Below are 12,772 nucleotides of genomic sequence, written 5' to 3'. Positions count from 1 at the left end.
TGCTTGGTTAGAAACGAATGGGAATATTTTAAACATGCATAATATGTATATCATTTTCTTTCTTTGTTTTTTTTGTTTTCTTGCTGAGGAAGATTTGCCCTGAGCTAACATCTGTTGCCTGTCTTCCTCTATGTTGTATGTGAGCTGCTGCCACAGCATGGCCAGATGAGTGGTGTAGACCTGCTCCCGGGAACCGAACCCGGACCACCAAGCGGAATGCACTAAACTTGACCACTAGACCACTGGGGCTGGCCCTCATTTTCTTAAAAATAGTTTTCATACTATATTTAGTAATATTTTACACATCCTCTTTGGGAGTCAGGTCATTTGACCATTTGATAATTTTATTATTGAAAATGTACACTGAGCTTGCATTTGTCACAATCGTCCATTGTAGAAATTATACCACTCTATGGAATGTCAAGCTACATTACCCGAGAAGACCAGTACAGCAAGCCTCCACACAAAAAACTGAAAGACCGCCAGATTGACCGCCAGAATCGCCTCAACAGCCCTCCTTCTTCTATCTACAAAAGCAGCTGCACAACCGTGTACAATGGCTACGGGAAGGGCCACAGTGGTGGAGGCAGTGGAGGCGGCGGAGGTGGCAGTGGTGGTGGTCCGGGAATTAAGAAAACAGAGCGGCGAGCAAGAAGCAGTCCAAAGTCGAATGATTCAGACTTGCAAGGTAATGTGCAAAGATGTTTGCCGTAGAGAGTGAATTACAGGGACAGGGACATCCTAAAAGAATCATCTTTCACATAAGAACATTATTTCATGGTGGTTGATCTTTCTCCTAGGAATAATTGGGTAGACCTTCTCTGATCTTTCTCTTAGTAAGGACAGAATATTGCATCATCTCTTTTTTCTTAATTCGTCATGGCAGATATATGATTTTTTGGTCACGTGTGCCATGTACCGTTCTACTTAATCCCAGCAACAAGTACTTGAAAGTGTTTTCACATTAGTCTACTTCTGTTGTTTCACTCTAAGTTAGTTTAAATCTCAAAATAATTATAGCTCATAAACCCAGACATAATTCCTTCCATGCTGTCGTGAAATTTATCGTTGCATAACAGGAATATATTTGTTTAGTTTTAGGCATCAGTTATTGTTTACTGCCACCTTCGACATCCTGAATGAGGTATTCATAGACCAAGAATGAGACAGAAGAATTAGAGTTGCCACATGTAGCTAGAGAGACATCTGCTCGAAAGGGCATGTGTTCTTTTGTAGATTAATCGTGTAGCTGTAGGTCAGTTAATTTGGGGAAGAAGGTGTATGTGTTTTAAATGAAGTTTTTAGGTAAGACATAAAGCCAACATGTTTTGATGCCACAAGAGTTAAAAACAGAGGCTTTTTATATATGCATATATAGAAGACTGACTTAAGTGAACCAAAAGAGGGTAACATTTTGATAAGCTAGGTGAATTTACAGATATAATTAAACAAAGACATGAACAACTGTAAAAGACAAGATAGAACTGATTATAACACTCAGTAAATATACTCATTCCTTATTGGACCTCATCCAGGTAGAAATAGGGACGGGTATGTGACAATGTGTTTGTGAATAGGTTGTGTGTGTTTGATTGTGTAGGGAAGACTGGCCTTTGTTAGGGCTGAGGAAAGTTAGGTAAAACCGGACGTTGGCATCAACATTTCCCCCTGTATTATTTATGGGTGAATTGTGGCATGAAAAAGAGGAATAGTAAGATGCAGGGAAAAGTAATTTCTCAGTGAAAAATGTATTATAGGTTATTTTAATTTTGTTCTTTATTTTTTTCTATATTGTCCAAGTTTTATGTAGTTATCATACATTATTCTTATGGTTATTAAACAAAACATGAACAAGTATATGAAAGAGACCCAAGGATCAGGAGGCCTTTAAACAGCTCCTAAGGCAAAGTGCCATGTCTGCCATAAAAAATAACTTTTAGTCAACTGGCACTACAATTTCTAAGGTTGAAGTTAGATTACTAGTAATATTATAATTTTTAACCATAGGTATATGAGAGAATTCACACAAAAAAATTAGAAATAGCTTTTCCTGAGGAGAATTTTAGTCCGTAGAAAAGAGAAAAAGAATGTATAAACTGTCTTCAGCTTAAATAGCCATTTACTCAAATGAATCGAAAACTTATGTCCTGACAAAAACCTGCACATGAAAGTTTATAGCAGCTTTATTTATAATTGCCAAAACTTGGAAGCAACCGAGATGTCCGAAGGTGTCCCGTAGTAAGTGAATGAATAAATAAATTATGGTACATCCAGACAATGGACTATTGCTCAGCACTAAAAAGAAATGAGCTATCAAGCTATGAAAAGACATGGAGGAAGCTTAGATGCATATTAGTAAGTGAAACGAGTCAATCTGAAAAGGGTACATTCTGTATGATTCCAACTGTGTGATAGGAAAAGGCAAACTACGGAGACAGTGAAAAATCCGTGGTTGTCAGGGTTTTGGGGGAAGAGAGGGATGAATAGATGGAGCACTGAGGACTTCTAAGGTAGTGAAACTACTCTGTGTGATACTCTAATGGTGGATACATGTCACTATATGTTTGTCAAAACCCACAGAATGTACCACACCAGGAGGTACATGTACTCTAAGGTGAACTATGGACTTTGGGTGATGGTGATGTGTCAGTGTAGGTTCATCAGTTGTGACAAATGTACTACCACTCTGCTGTGGGATTTTGATAGGTGGGGCAGGCTGTGTATGTGGGGGCAGGGTATATATATAGGCATTCTCTGTACCCCCCCCTCAATTTTGCTGTGAACGTAAAACTGCTCTAAAAAACAAAGTCTATTGAAAAATAGATATCTGAGGAAATTTAGGACAAAAAACATGAAGACATGAGTAAGGTTGTACATAAAAGAATCCTATAGAGTTACTTGATGTAGGCCATATATTTGGCTTTGAGCCTCCTGGTTGTCAGAGCAAAGAGGGAAACATGAATCAGGTGGAGTAGGTGAACAAAAGCACCTCTTTTTCATGGAGTCTATTATGTTCTTCATAACGTTTCAGTCCTGTCGGCCTCAGGACGTGGTTGCTGGCTAAAAGGATCCCCAAAGTCGTCTTTCTGCTGTCTCGTAAATGGAAACATTCTTCCAGGGTATCTTTTTGCTTGAATTTACTGCAGATGACATCTGTACCCAGGAAACAAGTCTCTTAAATAATTTTTAAGTTTACAATGCCATCTGATTAGTATTAAGCTGTAGTTAGTACGAGTGTGATTGACCTGTTTGCATTCACGTGGGGTTTGTACAAGAATAGGATGTATACTTCACCATGACGTTTGGCTTGCAGTATTTTCCTACATTCTACTTAGGCTAAGATGTCCGCATTTCCAAAGGAGGCTAACCTTTTTACCTCAGATTTAATTCCCTGGCTTTTGAGGGAATCTACTTGAGTAACTTACCTTTTTACCACTTACAAAAGACAAATGTTAAAAAAAAGAAAAAGGCAAACTTTAAATTTGTACCTGGTCCTGTGATACAACTAAGTACACGTAAAAGAAGCAAACAATTCATGTTAATCTCAACAAATAAATATATTAAGAAGACAGGGATAAATTAATTAGTCTCTTGCATCCTGGTTCTTTCAGTTGACTGTACTTCAGAAACATTGGTGGAACTTAAAAAAATACAGATCCCTAAACCTCATTTTAGACCTGCTAATTCGGAATCTCTTTGCCTGATCTGGCTTCGTGTTCTTTATCAAGCGTCCGCTGGGAATGATGGTCAACCAGGATGGAGAACTACTGTTCTAATATTAAGGATGGTTACAGAAGGTGTGGTTCACTAAGTTGTACAGTATATGAGGTAGGACCGTTGTTTAATTCACCATTCTCTCCCCACCTTCTAGAACTATAGCACATAGTAGGTACTCAGTAAATATTTGTGGAATGAATCTTGTGTTCTTAATTGCTTTGTTTTCCAGAACAGGCATTCTGTTTGAACACATGTAGCTATCGTACCATTTCCTCTTGCTCTGCAGCCAGCTGCTCCTTTCATTTGCTGTTACCTTCAGGAAAACAGCCTAGGCAAGACAGAGTCCCACAGCACCCTCGGGGAAATGTAGGGTTCCCGTCTCCTTGCACTACCTTGGGGTTAATGGTGTGATGTGGGCAGAGAATAGTTGAGGCTTTGTTATCAGATATATTTGGCTTAGAATCGGGGTTTATCACTTACTATTTGCTTTTAGTATTCCCTGGATCTCTGTATCCTCATCTGTAAAATGAGTATTCTAATTCCCATTATTAAATATTAAAAATAGCCTAGCTCAGTTCCTAACACCCCAGTATAATGGTAACCCTTATTACTTGAATAATTCTCGTCTCCCTCCTGTAATCTTAGGATCACCTCTCATCCAAAATGTCCTCGTCTCAAAACAGGTATCTCTCTACCTTCTCATCCAGTGGCTTTCCTTCTTCCCTTCCTGCCCTCTCTCTGTAACTCCTACCCCTGTAAGCCAGAAGTGGCTTCCTTCTGCTTAAACCCATCTTTCATTTTTTTAAAAATATTTTTTGTGTGTCTTAGCTGCTGCTGCTTTTTTTTTTTTTTTTAGGAAGATTGGCTCTGTGCTATCATCTGTTGCCAATCTTCCTCTTTTTCTTTTTTTTCCCTCCCTAAAGCTCCAGTACATAGTTGTGTATCATAGTTGTAGAGTTGTATCTCTTCTATGTGGGATACTGCCTCAGCATGGCTTGATGAGCAGTGTGTAAGTCCACACCCAGGACCTGATCCGGTGAACCCCCGGCTGCCAAAGCAAAACGCGCCAACTTAACCACTACGCCACGGGGCCAGCCCCCCATCTTACATTTTGAAAGCTAAACCCTGCACTCCTGGACCACTATGCTGAAAGCTGCATCTGGGTTCTCTGAGAGAGGTTGCTGCTGGTGTAGAAATGAGCCACCTACCCTGAGGTGCCAGATTTTGTACATCTTCTCATCACTTCATTATGGGACACTTACAGCTCTGAGTGAGAGAGAACTCGGAATACTGTCTTGGGGCACCCTTTGTCATGGACCCTGTCTTTGTCATTTCCTCATACATTTCTTATAAGCTCGATTTATGATTCCCATTGCTTGATCCTCAGTAGACCTTCCAGAAGGACCACCTTAGGTTTTAAGATGTGATTATCCATTGTCCTTTGCAGCCTGTCCTCTATTAAGGCTGCAGCTACATCAGATCCAAACACGCTATTCTTCTCCTTAAAGAACCTCCATGGTGGTCCCCATTGGCGAGAGAATAAAGTCTGAACTGTGTAACGTGGTACTCGCTTGCCTCCCAAAGTACTTCAAATTTCCCCACCAGATGCCCAAAGTTTTGCCCCATTTCACGAATATACCTCATTCTCTCTTCTTGGCCTGTCCTTCTAGTCCATCTGCCTAGCAAACTCCACCTCAGTTCTTCCAGAACCAGCTCAGATATCACCTCCGCTGTGAAGCCGGCCTATCTTCAAGGCATAATAATGGCAGATTAGTTAGGGGAAAATATTTCAAGAATTTTCCCTGCTTTTTCTTGTCCTTTTCCAGCATTTGACTTTAGACCAGTGCTTGGGCACTAAGTCCGTAGTTGTTCAAAGACAGGAATGGAAAAGTTTATTCTTGTGTGCAGAATGTTGTGCAAGAGCTAGGCCTTGAGCCTGTTCTGTGGCCAAAATTCAGTGAAAATGGTCATACTGCCTTTCATCACATAGGCTAAAGGAATTTCTTTTTCTCTTCCTTGAGTGAGAGGGAAATTTCATTCCTTCCATTTTATCCTTGGTAAAAACAAAAGCATGTTGTATTAAGGAAGTAACCCAGTGGGATACAGGTTTGTAACTGAAATCCCCCAATTTTCAACCTGAGTTGTATTCCCTTTGTTGTATATCCTCAGGAAGGAGAGTCAAGTTGTCTCCTAGTACTGTTTTAGAAAGGATTACGTGAAGCCAGAGTGAAATAACTTTTATGAGGATCTACTGTCTAATAATATGAAAAGACCTAAGCAATCCCCTTAATTGTAGTAGGTGTGTGTGTCTGTGTGTATCAGGGATTCAGGCAGGGAAGGAGCGAGAGAGAGCATCAAGAAGGCTAAGCCACAATCTCCAAACACTTTTTTTGTGTAAAACTATGTTGAGTGTGCCATTAACACTGCTGACTTTTACCTCGTCCCTGGGTTTACCCCAGGAGTGAAGATGTCTTTTTCACTTATTACTTAAAAATTTAAAATTTTAATGGAATTATAAGGTACAGTCATTTGTGTTGGACTATGTGATACACAGCAAGTCATTTCACTAGGCCTCGGTTTCCCTTTCAGTAAAATGAACAGGTTAGGGTCATTGATTTTCAAAATCTTATTAATGAGCAGATTCTCCTTTTTTAAACAATCTTATGTGGATCCCCAATTAAATAAAGTATCCTCCTCCTCTACCACTGTCACACACACACGTACACACACACGTACATGCACACACACCGTGACAGCAGATAGAATTGGGGCTGCCACGGCTGGCGTGGGGGACCTGGGCTCTTCTCGCCATCCACAAGGCTTTCCCAGGGGTGAGAGCCTCGCCTAGACCCTGGCTGCCCAGTCTCAGGCCAGCAGCTTCAGCACCGTCCAGGAGCTTGTAAGACGTGTGCCCTCATGGCCTGCCCCACACCTTCTGAATAGCAGTCGGTGGAGGTGGGGCCCAGCAATCTGTGCTTCATTAGGCTCTCCAGGTTATGGTTAGGCATGGTAACATTTGAGAACCACTGGCCCTTTGAGTGCCAAGCAGTTTTTAAACGAGAATTTCAGTGGGGGCAGTGGGAGGCATTCAGTTAAAACACTTGATTTAAGTTGAAGCATATTCCTTTTGTGGTACTTGTGTAATGATAAGCATGTACTGGTGGTGGGAGAGTCCCCTTTGTGTTACTAACATATAGGTAATAGCTCATGTGAAAACTTCTAGACCTTACAGTGCCATGTGGGAAAAAACTGGGACAAAATGGTAAGAATTCCAAATATAGAAGAAAATGAGGATACAGCATACTCTTGGCCTTTGACCTTTGGAATTGTTGAAAATCCACAGATTCAGTTATACTTTAGATGGAATTCCAGCACATAGTCGTAATTTCTGACTGTCACACCAAAAGCCGGTGGCAAAAGCATATTCTTGTGCTGTTCTCCTTCAGAGATCACAAACTGCCTTCTTACCCAGCAGTATTCCTTATTATCAGGTTTTGTATTCTATTGTATTCTATTCTCAGAGACCAGAATCTGACCTCAAGATCATTTACCCAAAATTAGCATGAAAGTGTATTCATTCTGCAGATAAGAATTACTGTAGTAAGGTTTGTGAGAGATCGTGAACACTTGTGGGTCTTTGGAGTCTGTCCTCTTGCTGGATGGTGGGGGTTCTGGGTGGAGGTGGCTGCATCCACCTGTGCAGGGCTGACAGTGGTTTCTTTTGTTTGGAAGGACGAGCCTACTGTTAATAAGGTCTGGAATGTCGAGAGTCAAGGCAGATTTTCTTTTGGAATCTCTTTCTGTCTTGGCTCCCTGTAAGAGAGAACACTGGTCTTTTCTGTCTAAAATAAGATATTTAGTGGGGCTTTCACATTTCGTGAGTGGCTGATTTCTTCTTTCACTTGCAACCTGTACTATCTCATGAGCACATATCCTCCTAGGCATGCTCAGACAGGGTATCTGGGAAGAGAGTTTGGTTGTGGAGGGCGCAGAGTTCTTCTTTTCTCCAGAAGTGTGTGCTTTCCTGTTTTCTCCAGAAGTGTGTGCTTTTCTCACTGCATTTGAAAATGTAATTTCTAGCTGGATTTCCATTATTGTTCCATCTCTCAAGTCTGTAGTTGACGATAAATCCTGTGTGTTTTCACCTGTCTGCTGCTGCATATGAATCCTAAGCATGGCAGAAATATCAAGAAAACTTGAAAAAAAAAAAAAGAGTGAGCTCAGGTCAGTGGAATTCACCCATCTTTCTGCCAAGTACAGTCTGAAAAGTGAAAATAGTCCAAACAGACCCAAATAGCTTTTATTTTGTAAAAGGACAGTGTGGAGCCCTGGATCAAAATACAAGAGACATTCATTTTGGCAGGAAACTGGGCAATTAAAACCCTCACTTCCATTTCAAACATGGGCCGTCAGATCCATCCCCCAGTCTTGGAGGCCTCTGAGTGACTGGTTGAGGGCTGAGCAGACTTCCAGGCCTTGCAACAGCTGCCTGCGTGTGGGATGGGAAAGGAGAGTGGTTTGGGGACAAGGCTGTTTTCAGAAGGAGTGCGCTGCTTCTGACCTGGGCATTATCCTCTGAGGGCCAGAGCTGGAGAAGTCAAACTATGAATAATTCTTTTTCTGTAAGACCACAGCATGCTGATTTTTTTCCTTACAGAGGTGTTGACTTCACTGGTGCAAAAGCAAATCTATGGCTCAACAAAGAGGGAACTATGGAGCCCAAATTGTTGCTAATGAGTAGAGTGGTTAGTTGTCTTTATGAGGTTCCATCACTTATCCTATCTTTTCGCCTTTTGCCCTTTCCGCTCCTCTATTTTTGATACAGTCTGGAATGTTTTAAAGATGTTAACTACGTGATTCTTTCAACAGGCTGGAGGAGATATTTTTGTCATGTCAGTTTAAGAAGTCTTAACCTATTAAATCATACTTGAAGCTTCACATTTTTTCACTTACATATAAAAAGACAAACAACATGTGAAAAAATTCTTTGAGTTTTCTTTTGAAATGAATGTTCACCAGAAGATTGAGGGCAGAATTTTGATTAGTTTCTGCCATATGTAGTGCTTAACTCGGTGAACCCATATTATTTTCTCTGCCTTTTTGCTTTCTTGGGAACTGATCATAGAGGCATTTAGATGACATCACAACCCATGTTGGTAAAATACATGTCATCCCAAAGAATCCTTTAAACAGCAGGTATAAGTGATGACATGGTTTGTTTCTGTACCTATATAACCTTCAATTTTATTGAATTGAAACTTTTATATGTTATTCTGTCATTTAGCTAAGCTGAATTCTGAATTTAACTGGGTCAGAGGTTATCATCACAAATGTGCCGTACTTCGAAGCAAAATAATGTACTAGTTGGGACCTTACAGATCTCGGTTTAGTCCTAGCTCTGCCACTTGTGAGCTGTGTGCCTTTTTGGGAAAGAGAGTTAATCTCTCAAAGCTTCAGTTTCTTCATGTATTTATAAAATGGGGTAATTAGTAGGACCTATTTCAGAGGGCTGTCTTGAGCTTTTAATACAATTTCAGACACTTACTAAGTGCTTTAAAAATGTTACAGATTATGAGTGAAGAAAGACCATGACATTTTTCTGTTTATGAGAACTGCCGCCTGTGGGTCGTGTTAGCAGAACCCCCAGCCTGTGAGCGCCCCTCAGAGTGCTGAAGGGGAAGCATCCTGCAAGCTGGACCAGTGTTGAGTGACCTTGAGTGTCAAGGACTTGAGATATGAGAGGATTCCAAGGGGCGTCCAGTTCCCTCCAAATTCTCCTGACTTTTGCTCCCACAAACAACTTGAGAAATTCTGGGCTAGAGTAAAATTCAGCCCTCCCTCCTCATCTTACTTCTGCCTCCTCTCTGGGCTTGATTCTCTTGTGAGGCTGAGGAGTGGAGCATGACAGGCCGGCTTGATTCTGTGTTTGAACCCGCTCAACACATTGACTGCTTTGAATTACATTGCTAGATATTAGAAGTGTTTGGGAAAAAGTGTGGGGGGCGGGTAGCTGCAGATGACTTGGGTGAACAACTACTTCTCCATGTTTATTTTGCTAAAACACTCATATTACTTGCTGTAGGACAGTTAGTTGACCCAGGTGGATAAGCTAACTAGGAAACCCACTACATTTCAAAGTCCTTCACAATTTTTCCTTATACTGCGGAAGTCGTACATCATCACTTCCACATTCTGTTTGTCACATATGGTATTTATTGATACATTATGGAAGGCGTCTGCACAGAGGTGTGAATACCAGGAGAGGATGACCATGGGGTGGGAAGGGGAGGGTGCTGTCATAGAGGCTGGCCACCACATAGTGTGTGGAGTCAGACACCATTTCTATTAATACTCTGTCTGAAATAGTCTCAGCATTTGTGATGGAATTTTGGCAACTTCCCAGCTGTTATGTCAACATTGGTTTTGTCACTGAATCTTCTTCCATGGAATAGTCCTGTAGGATCCCTACATATAACTGCTGTATGAAGAGGCAAGGTGTTGAATCTCTGGTTTTGTAGGATCAGTGTATTGTAATGTGACAATTCTAGTCAATATTGCATATATACTAATTATAGGTCATCCCTTCTGCCATGACCAGCCTTGGCATTTATTTTAAATGTAACTTGCCCAACCAAACACACCGCAGTGTAGCAGACTATATTACCCTCTTCCAATTTTTGGTGCTGTAATGAGACCTTGAAATTCTATTAAGAATTGAGTAGAGAACACAGGTATGAAATGGGAAAGGTCCGTGGGAAACAGTGGTGATACTAGTTCAGTGCTTGTGATTTATAATTTATAAAGTAAAGAGTATAAATGTCCCTATCGATTACTATAAAATTTCTTGTTTTTTCCTCTGGTGCTGAATTTGCATTTTGAACTCCCTTTCTCCGATTATAACTACTGCTTTCCAGCTGCATCAGAAGAACGAGGCTTTCCGTGTAGGTGTTGTGTGCAGGAAAGACCAGGTGATAGTAGTGGGGATGGTTTGCTCCAAGCACAAGAGGGAGTTGTGACGGTTCAGGAAGACTGGAAAATAAGGAGGCGGGAGAGAAATGAGAAGGGCCTCAGAGGAAGGGCACATTGAGATAAAAGGAAGTGGCAAAATAGGAAAACAAGTAGAATGAAAGGAGCAAACACAGTGGACAGGGAAGATTAGATGGAATAAAGATAATTTGGAAAAAAACAAGAGGCAGAAAATAAGAGTGGTTTCATGGTTCCATTTTTATATATTCCATTCCTCCCACTAGGTTAACATTTTCCAGACGAGTGGGGTGGAGAGGGGAAAGCCTTTTTCGCCTATTATGTGTGCTGCATGAGCTGTTTTTTGGGGGGCTCCACTTTGAACAAATCTTGATGTGAATAAATCTCTTACTCTTCTTTTTTTTTTTTTTTTTTTTTTATTAAAGATTTTATTTATTTTATTTTTTCCCCCCAAAGCCCCAGTGGATAGTTGTGTGTCGTAGCTGCACATCCTTCTAGTTGCTGTATGTGGGACTCGGCCTCAGGATGAACGGAGAAGTGGTGCCTCGATGCGCACCCGGGATCCGAACCCGGGCCGCCAGCATCGCAGCGCGCACACTTAACCACCAAGCCACAGGGCCGGCCTCTTACTCTTCTTCTATTTGGACTTTCCCAATACTTACATATTCCTCCTGCCAGTGTATATTGATTTGGTAAGCAGATTAAAAGTTAAGTCTTACGTAGAACTTTGAAAGGAGTTAGCAGTACACTAGAGGTATTGGGTTTTTGAAGAGTGATCTGTAGTTGTTAAAGAGATTTTTAGGGTTTTGATATTCTTAAAAACTGGAAATTTGGAAAATTTTCCTCTTTTTTAGTTTTTTTGTTTTATTTATTTTCCTTATTGTAAAATTTTTGTTGTTCATTATTGTTTGTCAGTCACCATATAAATGCATCCCTTCACCCCTGTCCTCTTTTTTAGTTTTAACTTAAAAAATTTTAAGAACAAGAAAGGCATTTACCTTTATCCTTGGGTTAGTGGGCGTTTGTTAAAAGCAGTCTGCTTTAAATGAAGGTGCCATGATTATTTTTAGGTCCTCTTACAAACTGAGGTTACTTTAAAATGCAGTCGTTCTTTCTGAAGAGAAAAAAGGAAGTTCAATCTTACTTTACCTTTATACGCTTCATAACGATGTTTTGGTCAATGACGGACTGCATATACGGTGGTGGACTCACAAGATTAGTACCGTATGGCCTCGGTGTGTACCATCTAGGTTTGCGTAAGTACGCTCTATGATGTTCACACTATGACAAAATCCCTAATGACGCATTTCTCAGAACGTATCCCTGTTGTTAAGCAACATGTGACTGTATATAATAAAAAGGAATATTGATGGCATCTCTATTATATGCCCAAGCCTTGCTTTCTAGTCTTATTAGAACTACCCCAGGAGAGAAACATGGGGAAGTGGGAGGGAAGCTCTAGGTCTACCAACATCTTTAAAAAATTTTGATAAATACACTTATTCCTGCTACTCTAAATTTACATGGTGAACTTACATTGTCCTCTTTGTCCCTATTTGAAAAGGCACAGATTATTATATGGAACAGTAAGGTCCTTAAAACCAAAAGAGATGGAGAAACTGCCCTATTTTAGGTTCACTGAGTTCCTCAAAACTATTTAAGTATCTTGCCAAGCACATTCAAAAAAATATGTATTTAGTCTTTCCCAACGATTTATCTTTTGGTGGAATGTTACTCCACGGAACTCCAGAAGATACCAACATCTCTTGAAAACTGTGGTTAAAAATTATGTGTTACTTAAGTGAAAAATGGTTATTGGTGCCTTAATTCTTCAGCTATCAAGTTTTTTTTTAAATTTTTTGAAACACACTGACACCGTTAATGTTATTTACCACTCACACTATGATCCATGAGAGATGGCTCGAACTTGATGGCAGACAGTTTTCAATTTGAAACTATATTTTCTTTCCATTGAAGATATTCATGTCTATGAAGTACTACTCCCCATGGATTTCAATCTCTGGATTTAGTGGACTTGATCAAGAATATCATGCATGAAGGCAGAACTCAT

The 12,772-nt window shown here is 40.4% G+C and overlaps 1 protein-coding gene across 6 annotated transcripts in view; it reads left to right on the top strand.

Moving 5' to 3' along the window:
• The window catches only part of FNDC3B (fibronectin type III domain containing 3B), a 332,852-nt gene that overhangs the window by 194,003 nt on the left and 126,077 nt on the right, over positions 1-12,772 (top strand). For all 6 annotated transcript variants that reach the window (XM_087440025.1, XM_087440022.1, XM_004424734.3 and 3 more), the window contains exon 6: positions 398-688. In XM_087440025.1, coding sequence (XP_087296151.1) covers positions 398-688 — 291 coding nt within the window. The remainder of the gene's footprint in view (positions 1-397; positions 689-12,772) is intronic.

The sequence above is a fragment of the Ceratotherium simum genome, chromosome 15 (genome assembly GCF_057802395.1).
Source record: "Ceratotherium simum simum isolate JZ-2026a chromosome 15, ASM5780239v1, whole genome shotgun sequence".
NCBI lineage: Eukaryota > Metazoa > Chordata > Mammalia > Perissodactyla > Rhinocerotidae > Ceratotherium > Ceratotherium simum.
Note: the sequence above shows the minus strand (reverse complement) of the source record. Positions and strands in the feature narration are given on the sequence as shown.